Source organism: Myotis lucifugus, unplaced genomic scaffold, assembly GCF_000147115.1.
Source record: "Myotis lucifugus unplaced genomic scaffold, Myoluc2.0 scaffold_2395, whole genome shotgun sequence".
Lineage (NCBI taxonomy): Eukaryota > Metazoa > Chordata > Mammalia > Chiroptera > Vespertilionidae > Myotis > Myotis lucifugus.
In genome coordinates this window covers 13,311-24,656 of record NW_005873443.1, presented here as the reverse complement: position 1 = coordinate 24,656, position 11,346 = coordinate 13,311, and the positions used below count along the sequence as shown (strand labels likewise).

General features: G+C 37.6%; 1 protein-coding gene across 1 annotated transcript in view; it reads left to right on the top strand.

Annotated features, from left to right (window-relative positions):
- Nucleotides 1-1,252: 1,252 nt before the first annotated feature.
- The window catches only part of LOC102438713 (serine beta-lactamase-like protein LACTB, mitochondrial), a gene marked incomplete at its 5' end in the record, with an annotated part of 14,914 nt that continues 4,820 nt past the window's right edge, over nucleotides 1,253-11,346 (top strand). Inside the window, 4 exon segments of the mRNA XM_014450476.1 lie at nucleotides 1,253-1,365; nucleotides 1,367-1,543; nucleotides 1,813-2,155; nucleotides 4,223-4,388. Coding sequence (XP_014305962.1) covers nucleotides 1,253-1,365; nucleotides 1,367-1,543; nucleotides 1,813-2,155; nucleotides 4,223-4,388 — 799 coding nt within the window.

The following is an 11,346-nucleotide window of genomic DNA, read 5'->3' as shown; positions in this document are numbered from 1 at the left end:
ACTCAACCTGTGGGTCGCGACCCCTTTGGCGGTCAAACGACCCTTTCACAGGGGTCGCCTAAGACCATCCTGCATATCAGATATTTACATTACGATTCATAACAGTAGCAACATTATAGTTATGAAGTAGCAACGAAAATAATTTTATGGTTGGGTCACAACATGAGGAACTGTATTTAAAGGGCCAGAAGGTTGAGAATCACTGCTCTAGTGAGTAGATAAAACATCAGAATTTTGTGTTTTTCTTTTTTAATTCAGTCAACAATTTGAGTCGCCTATTCTGTAAAAGGCATTCCTGTCCTTAATGAGTTTATGATCTACTTTATTACTTTTTTTGAGTAGGCAGAGGTAGCAGCTGTTTTTTGAAACAAAAAGCTAGAACCTTTGGGAAAGGGATTTCTAATCATTTTATGATACTTTATCAAATCATATTTTATAACTTGATTTATTTCTTCATTCAATACAAATTGGTCCAACTGGTCATCCTTTTAGGAAATGTTGTTTCAGACATCATTTAAATAAAGTAGTACTTATTTACTCTTACTATGGGGGCAGTAGGGAAGTGAATTTAAAGAAAAATTATTCTTCCTCCAAATATAAGTATAGCTTAATCTGTATGCCTGATTTATGAAAAATATTGTAACCAAAATTATATAAATGTCAGTTTTATGGGTGGGGGCTTTGTTTTTATGCAAATATTTTAGCATAATCCCTTTACAGTTTAAAAACAATCGTTGTACCCTTTTTTTTTTCTTTTCAGATCTCAGTTCTTTATATCTCTTAGGATTCCACTTTCAACCTGTTCAGAAGATGAAATCAAACTTAAATTTTTTTCTAGAATGAGCTTTAAATTGGTGGTACATTATTGTGGGTCCCCCCCCCCCCATTTGCAGCTGAATTGAATTGATAGCTAAAGTGGATTTGCAGGACCTCTTTTCACTTATTTTTAATTGGATGGGTATTTTCAGGAATTCAGTGGAAACTCGCTCAAGAATAAATATAATCTGAACAACAATGATGTTTTCTTTAAAGAATGAAGAGTAATTTATTAGAAATGTGGAATAACCAAATTGCTTAGATAAGCTAAGAAAAATTAGTGTTTGAATCAGATGGAAAATTACTATTGTGTACAAGGCACAATTCTGTTTAGTTATAAGGTTAAATTGTTAGACTTTCTGTTGTCCGTGTTAAGACTTATCCCTTGCATGTTACGTTTTCATTAACTTATAAAAGTGTAATATCTTTCCTTCAGATGAATATACAGGAAATTTTAAGATAGTATTATTTCAGTTTTTCAAGATTCCTTTGACCTTGAAGGTTATTAATGGTAACTTTTCCCTTTTTTTCAAAGGCTTAGGCTATGCCGGATGTTGAGAACCGTGTACCATGCAAACCAGAGACAGTTATGAGAATTGCCAGTATCAGCAAAAGCCTTACCATGGTTGCTATTGCCAAATTGTGGGAAACAGGAAAACTTGATCTTGATATTCCAGTACAACATTATGTTCCTGAATTCCCAGAAAAAGAATATGAAGGTGAAAAGGTAATGAAACTCACAGTTCATTTTACAAGTGGCACATTTAATGGTTGAAACGGTTGCATAGGATTCTTTGGTTTGTTTTAAATTATTGTTAATTTTTTTAAGCAGATGATAATCGAGATTTTTCTGAAATTTAAAACTAAAGATGTGTATATTACATATTTTTTCAATAGCAGTTTAAAATGGAAACTATTACTGAGGCATTATTCCAAGGCTGCTAACTTTTTATTATAGTTTAGTAATGTAATTAATTTTCATGTTTTTACAATTAGGTTTCTGTCACAACAAGATTATTGATTTCCCATTTAAGTGGAATTCGTCATTATGAAAAGGACATGAAAAAGGTGAAAGCTTATAAAGCCTTGAAGATGATGAAAGAGATGATGGAATCTGACCAAGAAAAAGAGTTAAAAGATAAAGGAGACAAAAATAATGAAAAGAATGACTTTGCTAAAGCTAAGATAGAGCAGGATAATGAAGCCAAAGGCCAGAATTCCAAACCTGTCAAGAAAAAAAATGATTTTGAACAAGATGAATTGTATTTGAAAGAGAAGTTTGAAAATTCAATTGAATCCCTAAAATTATTTAAAAATGACCCTTTGTTCTTTAAACCTGGTGAGTGTTAATTCCCGCTCGCAGCAAACTCATCATTATTGAAGTGTTAATTTTCAGAAAATGGAAAATACCACCCTGAGTGCTTTAGATGTGGCAGATGATTGTGGCATGGCTTTGTTGTCAGTCCATTGCTTGCCTTTTGTCTGCATTTCTTAACAGTAGTTAAAAGCGTAGAGCATAGTTCCTGCCTAACATCCAGGCAGCTACTTGTTTAGATTTAGCCTCATGGAGGCTACCCAGTCATTTAGAAGATTCTAAATATCAAAATATTTGTGAAAGATTATGGAGAAATGTTGGAATAATAGTTCTCCAAACAAAATCTGGATCAAAGTGGATGTGATAATGTATTGCTAGTATCTTGTTATTTAATTAGACTTCATTTTTTAAAATATATCTTTATTGATTTCAGAGAGGGAAGGGAGAGAGAGAGAGAGAGAGAGAGAGAGAGAGAGAGAGAGAGAGAGAGAAACATCAATGATAAGAGAGAATCATTGATTGACTGCCTCCTGCATGTTCCCCACTGGGAACTGAACCTGCAACCCGGGCATGTGCTCTGACAGGGAATCAAAATTGTAACCTCCTGATTCATAGGTTGAAGCTGAATTACTGAGCCATGCCAGCCGGGCTTAGACCTTAAATTGCTCAACTTATTTTGTGCCTTCATTTCTTAAAGAAATCAGTGTTCATCAACTTAATTTTACTTCCAAAAATAACCAATATATAAAAATAACTCTCTTCGTTTTTGTATATTTTTTGGTATGATGCCTACTGAAACTACTTCATAGCTTTAAAGAAATTTACCATAGATTTTTAAATTCCATTTTCATATTAAAAGATGTTTCTACCATGAGTAGATATTACATAGGTATAACCAGTAACGGCAAAGAAATATGATTATGAATTTTGTCTTTAAAAATAAGGTTCTCACCCATTTTTAGTACAGATGGTACAATCTACATTTCCAGAATCCAAAATGAGGTAAAGGTATATATTTGAATATGTATTACCAGACCGCTGTACCGATTTTTCGGTAATTTCCACACAAAGGTGGAATATTGGCGCTAGATGAAAGGTAGATGAAAGGTAGACCTATTTTCTACAATGTCTCCAAGTTCCATCTTATTCTAACCACTTGTTTGCATGTAACTAACATTTTTCTATATCATGTTGGTTTTTTCTCTTTAATGCTCAGGAGCCCAGATATAGGGGACAGTTAGGTTCAGGGCCTCAGGTCTGGTAGGATTAATATGTATTTGAAATAAGGTTTTTACATCTATACTAGAGTTCTGGTGCATTGATTTGTGCACCGGTGGGGTCCCTTGGCTTAGCCTGTGCCCTCTCGCAATCCAGGACCCCTCAGGGGATGTCGGAGAGCTGGTTTCAGCTCGATCCCTGCAGGCCAGGCCCAGGGACCTGACCGGGCCTCTGGTATGCATATAAGATCTTTGGTTAATCTCATCTCACCCTCTCCCCTCCCCTCTGAGATTCATCAGTCTGTTCCATGTTCCCATGCCTGTGATTTCTGCTCCTGCACTGAGCATCTGCCCCCTGGTGGTCAGTGCACATCATAGCTACCAGCCAGTTGGCCAGTCGGCCGGTTGCTTAGGATTTTATATATATAGATGTTTTATATATATATGTTTTATTAAAATAATTTATATAACTACTTAATGCCTTAAGCAATAGGGAATAGGTACATTAGGAACAAGATAGTTGACTCAAAGAATCCAAATTTGTTTTTCTTTCTCTTCCTATTTTGTTGCCAGTTTGTAGAATTTTTATTATGTTTGAGGTAGGATCATTTGCTTATTTTTTATTGTAGAAAGGAGTAGATTCATGTGAAATTGTAAACATATTAATCATCATTTTATTCTTGTGTTAGGCACATGGAATAAGTAGGGCCATTACAGAGCTGACTAATATATCATCCATGATGTTTTATAAATGTTGAAGTAAAATATTCCAGTTTTAAGGTATATATCAGTTTTTAATGGAAAAGTATTTTACATATATTTAAACAATAATGAATCATTTTCTCTTTTTTTCTCCTTGCAATGATGTCTCAAGGTAGTCAGTTTTTGTATTCAACTTTTGGCTATACCCTACTGGCAGCCATAATTGAAAGAGCTTCAGGACATAAATTTTTGGACTATATGCAGAAAATATTCCATGAATTGGATATGCTGACAACGGTGCAGGACGAACATGAACCAGTGATTTACAACAGAGCAAGGTAAATGAATATTTTTTGGTGTGTCTACCTATATCACATCTTAATACTATGTTATCAATTAAAACTCAAATTTTATCTTCTTTCCAAAATCAACTTGTCACATTTTGGAAGCTTTTCTACATGTCTGTTTTTCCATTTATAAAGTGTGTTTGTAAAATATTCCCAAGATCCTTAGATGAAAGGCAGCAATAATAATTTAACCACATGAGTAATTAAACCAAAATCACACCCATCATTGGCATCTATAATTTGCTCTTTAACCATCTCTTTTTCTTAAGTGTTTATAAACTAATGCTTTATTTATTTATCTTTTGTTATTTTTAATTGTTTTAACTTTTATTTTGAAATAATTTTATACTTATAGAAAAGTTTAAGAATAAGTTATAAATATAAAGAATTTCCATATACTCTTCACCCAGATTCTACAAATGTTATCATTTTACCACATTTGCTTTATCTATCTATATGTTTTTGGTTTTCTTTTCTTGAACCATTTGAAAATAAGTTGCAGGCATGGTATGCCTTTACTGCAGTGGTTCTCAACCTTCCTAACGCCGCGACCCTTTAATACAGTTCCTCATGTTGTGGTGACCCCCAATTTCATTGTTACAAATGGAACATAATTAAAGCATAGTGATTAATCACAAAAACAATATGTAATTATATATGTGTTTTCCGATGGTCTTAGGCGACCCCTGTGAAAGGGTTGTTCGACCCCGAAAGGGGTCTCGACCGACAGATTGAGAACCGCTGCTTTACTAGTAAATACTTAAATGTGTATTTTCTAAAAACCAGGATATTCAGGAAATTAACATTGACACAATGCTTTTATCAAATCTACAGGCCTTACTCACATTTTGCCAATTGTCCAAATAATGTTCTTTATAGCTGAACTGTCATGATGTCAGTTTGTCCCATTATTGGTGATGGTAATTTTAATTGCTTTGTTGAGATGGTACCTGCCAGTTTTCTGCACTATGAAAATTTGAAAGTAATTTCAATGAAATATAGCAAGTGAAAAATTTATTGTAATTTTATTAGTAACCTGTAAAGGGGCATTGAGAGAAAAATTTGAAGCTAATGACTTTTCCATTTTACTCTAATTATTTGATTTGTTAGAAAAGTAAAATTTAATCAACTGTTGCCTGTTTCCAGTAGTACATGCTTTAAATGGTTTAATGGCACTTGAAATAGATGAAATGGTGGAATGTTTTTAGCTTTATCTTCCTTCCTATCTCCACACTAGTTTTGTTTAATCTTCTGTTGTATTTAAATTATCATTTGAAGTTAATCAGCTTATTTAAAGGACTTAAATGTGCATTGCTAGTCAGCCTGAAGGAGACTTTTTTTTGGACCTAAAAGAATTTGGGTTAGTAGCAAGCAATGAATTTTAATTTTTTTTTTTAAATGGCCTGTAGTTCTCAACCAGTTCAGAGACTCTTAGTGTTTTTTGGTGGGGGGGTTTTGTCCAACATTATATTTTACTGGAAAGTATAAGAAAAATTGACAAATGCCATAGGTTGTCAATTGAATCTAAAAAAGATTCTCTAATAAAGATGGCATAGATGCATGACCTTATTTTGATTTAGATCTAGGCATTTGATAATGAATGCCTAGACTTTTATATAAGGGAGAGGAGAAAATTATATATCATTGGGCTTCTTTTCTAAACTGAAAATTACGGATCTATGAATGTATAGACTGCAGAGCAGCTATCATTTGTTTGCTGTTTTCTTAATGAGTGATTAATTTATAACTAGCACAAAAATCAAAATATGGCATATGATGAAGAGTTCATTTTATTTTAGCCCCCATGTTTTTTGTTTTTTTTAAAAAAGGCAGTGGACTTCCATTTATATTATAAAAGGTTCCTATCTGCTTTGGGTTTTTTCTTCAGATTTTGGTAGTACCCACTGGTGCTACAGGGGTGATTCATTTTAGTTAGATTAATGGACTACTGAAATAAAATAGGTTGGAAAGATTGTTATCTAGGAAAATGTTCTGTCCATTTGCTTTGTTTTTATTTTAATTGATACATTATGTACTTGGGCCTATACAAGTCGTCTGTTGTGTTTTTTTTAATTCTCACCTGAGGACATATTTTACTGATTTTAGAGAGATGGAGATAGAGAGATAGAGAAATGAGAGAGAGAGAGAGAGAGGGGGAGAGAGAGAGAAACATCCATGTATGAGAGAAACATCACCAATGGATTGTCTCCTGTACACACCTCAACTGGGGATCAAACCTGAAACTAGGTATGTGCCCTGCCAGGGGAATCGAACCAGCAACCTTTCTGAGCATGAGATAATGCTCCAACCAACTGAGCCACCTGCCAAGGCTGGCTTGCTTGCTTGCTTTTCTTTTTTCTTTCTTTGTAATAATTATTTAAAAGAGTTTAAAGGGACCACCTTTTTTTTTTCTTTTTTTTTTTAGAGAGAGAGTTCAGGGAGTAAAAGGAATCATTTCCATATAAGTATTTTTAAAAAGAAAACAGACAACCTTCACCCTGGCCGGTGTGGCTAAGTGGTTAGAATGTCAGCTCATGCGGACTCCTTGGCCATAATCATAAAGTTAACATGTTTGTGCTATCCTGACCAAGTCTTTTAGTTATTGTTCCCGAATATTTATTGTCTTTATCACTTTTACATTTGTGTGTTTAAAATAGTGCTTCTCAGGGTCTGTCACATGTTAAGGTATTTCCCCAGAATCCCACCCCAAAATACTATTTACATTTCTTTGTCCAGAATTTTAGCTACAGGCCACACTTAGCTGTATGGTAAAGCAGGCAGAGAGAGCCCTGGCCAGTGTGGCTCAGTTGGTTGAGCATCTGTTCCATACACCAGAAGGTCGCTGATGTAGATGTTTCTCTCTCTCCCTCCTCTCTCTAAAACATAAAACAATAAAAACATACTTTCTCTTCTTTTAATAATAATGCAGAGAGCCCTAACTGGTTTGGCTCAGTGGATAGAGCGTCAGCCTGCGGACCGAAAGGTCCCAGGTTCGATTCCGGTGAAGGGCATGTACCTTGTTTGTGGACACATCCCCAGTAGGAGGTGTGCAGGAGGCAGCTGATCGATGTTTCTCTCTCATTGATGTTTCTAACTCTCTATCCCTCTCCCTTCCTCTCTGTAAAAAACCAATAAAATATATTTTTAAAAAAAGAATGCAGAGAAACTAGTTTTTAGCTGGGTACATTGCTCTCCTGAATAAAATTGGGTTGTGTTTTGTTTGTTTTTTAATGAAAGAATAGGAATATTGATTCTATGTATGCAAATAGGTATATTGACTCTGTATAGCAAGTACTAGTATATTCTGTATAGGCAAATAAACTAAATAACCCTTTAAGCAAATACCCACAAGGGAGTGGAGTAAATGTTCTTGCCACAGAAAGACACTCAGTTTGTTGATATGAGAATCCTTAGTCAATGCATTATCTTATTATTAGACTTCGTTTACATTTTCTATGCATCTGGCACAATACTTGCAACAAAAATCTCTTTTATAATTGGATGAGACCAAAACTAAATAGAATGTTTTCTGAAGTGTTTGCTGTATTTTGACAGTATAGATATGGTCTTTACTTTATGGTATTATCTTTTTTATTATTATTTATTGTCTTTATTTTCTAGATTATCTTCTAAAATTAAGTCTTATTTCTTACGCCTTCAGCTAACAGACTCTAGTAGTAGATTCAATCCAGATGTTAAAGCTGAATGTTAAAGTGGGATTAGTTTTTATAATATGCATTTTAAGTTCTTTGGGTTTTTTAACTTCTCATAACAATAAAATACAAAGTAGTGCATAATTGTTTCTAAAGGCATTTAAGAAGCATTTAAAAAATAAAAGTATTAAAAAACTTTTTAATATATTTTTATTGATTTCAGAGAGGAAAGGAGAGGAAGAGAGATAGGAACATCAATGAAGAGAGAGAATCATTGATTGGCTGCTTCCTGCACGCCCCCTACTGGGGATCAGGCCTACCACCCAGGCATGTGCCCTTGACCAGAATTGAACCTGGGACCCTTCAGTCAGCAGGCTGACACTCTATCCACTGAGCCAAATCGGCTAGGGCAAAATAAAAGTATTCTGAATTTCTGAGTTTGTAGGTGTAGATTTCTGTGGTTATATAATGTTCTTGTGTAGAAGCTAAAGATTCTTAAGTAAGTAGGAAGAGGCTGCTTGTCATCTGGCATCATTCCATCAGTTATTCAGTTACAAAGGTAGCCCAGTTACTGACTGAAGAACTTATGTCTATATCCCATTCTTTTTAAAGCAGAAATTCCTTAAGAAATTAAAATAAATTTAATATCCCACTGAACAAATTATTTTTATGAAAAGCCATTAATTTGTCCTCTGTGAAAAGGAATCAAAGGATTAAAGTCTACAATCTATTTAAAGTTTAAAATTCTAGATTAAAGTCTGGAATTCTCCATAGTTTTGTATTTTAAAGGAGGGATGATTGAGGAGTTCTCATTTCCAACCTTGATATAAGTGGTTTGAAATGCTTTACACAAAGCTGATTATTAGCCAAAATATACTGGTAGTTCTCTCCTCGTTTACAGACATGGAGTTCACTCTAAGAACTATGTTTCTCAATAAGAAAATATATTTCTGTTGCCAGTGGGGAGCTTTCCGTGTCCCCAACAGTTGCCCGTGAAAGTGGGGTTCTTGCGATGTCACAAGAAAAGGAGTTTTCTGAGACTTGCACAGGAGAATGAGTGGCATTTATTTGCATGAAATTACATCCCTGAGTTTCCAAGGCTCCGTTTCCCTTTGTCCTGCCAAGGAAGAAGTCCAGCTGTGTCTTTAGCAGGGCCAGGATTAAAGCCGTTGCCCAGAGTTTCCGTTCCATATTTGCATAATCCAATCCAGCATTGGGCTAGTTTAGCTTGTGTTCCCAGCTGCAGTTCATCCGTCCATTGAGTTTAGGATCCCCATGGCCATGGAGGGAACACTGGCAAATGCAAGGACGCAGGAGCAAAACCAGAGGAACCAGAGAGCCACAAAAGCTAAGAGAGAGAGAGAACTCCTGTGTCTGGGGGTTATATATTCCAAAATTTTCACAGGCTTGCATAGGCTCCATCCCCTCTAGACAATGATCTCTGTTCCATCCCCTCTAGGCAATGATCTCTAACAGGCACCCCAACCTTACTTCGCATGCATCCATATCCCCTTTGTCCAGTCTCTTCCCCCAGTAATCTGCAGGGAATGGGCCAGGCGGTTCCCTGGGGAGTATAAAGTTGCAGCTTCCTGGTGAAGCTGCCCAGATGGCCAAGCTTATAATGTCTGGCCTCTCTTTTGCTACTTTCTATGATTAGTAACTAGAGGCACGGTGCATGACATTTGTGCACTGGGGGAGGGTCCCTCAGCCTGGCCTTCGCCCTCTCGCAGTCCGGGACCCCTTGGGGGATGTCCATCTGCTGGCTTAGGCCCGCTCCCTGAGGGGTCCTTAGTGCTGCCGCAGAGGTGGGAGAGGCTCCCACCACCTCTGCTGTACTCACCAGCTGTGAGCCCGGCTCAGGGCTTCTGGCAGAGTGGTGCTCCCCTGGTCAATTTGCATATTAGCCTTTTATTATATAGGACTAGAGGCCCGGTACACAAAAATTTGTGCACTCGGCAGGACCTGTGCCCTCTCGCAGTCTGGGACCCCTCAGGGGATGACCACCTGCTGGCTTAGGCCTGCTCCCCGGGGGATTGGGCCTAAGATGGCAATCAGACATCCCTCTGGCAGCCCGGCAGCCCTCGGGGGATGTCCACTTGCCAGCGGGGAGCAGACCTAAGCTGCAGTCGGACATCCTTAGCGCTGCTGAGGAGGCAGGAGAGGCTCCCACCACCACCGCTGTACTGGCAGCCATCAGCCTGGCTTGTGGCTGAGCAGAGCTCCCCCATGTAGGAGCGCACTGACCACCAGAGGGCAGCTCCTGCATTGAGCGTCTGCCCCCTGGTGGTCAGTGTGTGTCATAGTGACCAGTCATTCCCAGTCTTTCTGCTGTTAGGGTCAGTTTGCATATTACCCTTTTACTATATAGGATAGAAGCCTGGTGCACAGGTGGGGGCCGGCTGGTTTGCCCTAAAGGGTGTCCCGGATCAGGGTGGAGGTCCCGCTTGGGTGCCTGGCCAGCCTGGGTGAGGGGCTGATGGCTGTTTGCAGCTGGTCACACCCCCTTCAGGGTGGGGGTCCCCACTGGGGTGCCTGGCCAGTCTGGGTGAGGGGCTGAGGGCCATTTTCAGGCTGGCCAGCAACTGAAGCTCCCAGCCTCTCCTTTTTTTCTTTTTTTCTTTTTTATTCTGTGATTTATTTACCTTCTATAATTGAAACTTTGTTGCCATCACTGGAGCTGAGAGCCAGGCTCCTGCTCGCTCCAGCTCTGAGGCCATGGCCTGCTGAAAGCAGGTATCTGGGGTTTATTTAGCTTCTATAATTGAAACTTTGTTGCTTTCGGAGCTCAGAGCCGGGCTGCAGCAGGCGGGGAACCTTGGCTTCCTCCATCACTGGAGCAAGCAAGTCTCCTGCTCGCTTCAGCTGCGTGGCTGCCAGCCACCATCTTGGTTGGGTTAATTTGCATATCATGCTGATTAGCCAATGGGAGGTGTAGCGAAGGTATGGTCAATTACCATGTTTGTCTATTATTAGATAGCATTAGCTAATTACAGTAGTGACATTTCTATTATTTGGCTTCTTTTAGATTTGATTGGCTTGGAATTCCAAGTGTAATCAGTGTTTAGGCAGAATGTTAGAGTTTAGCTTCTTATTGTATATAAAAGTTGAGGGCAAGAGAGTCAACCAAAATTTTAATGGAGAGGAAAATATGAGAAGGGTTGGGAGGAGATTCATTTAGATTTATTCCTTTTGAGACATGAAAAGACCACATATCAAGTCATTGGTTCTCAAGAGAGCATATTAAAGATTCTCTGCAGACTTTCTTAAAAAAAAAAAAAATAATATATATATATATA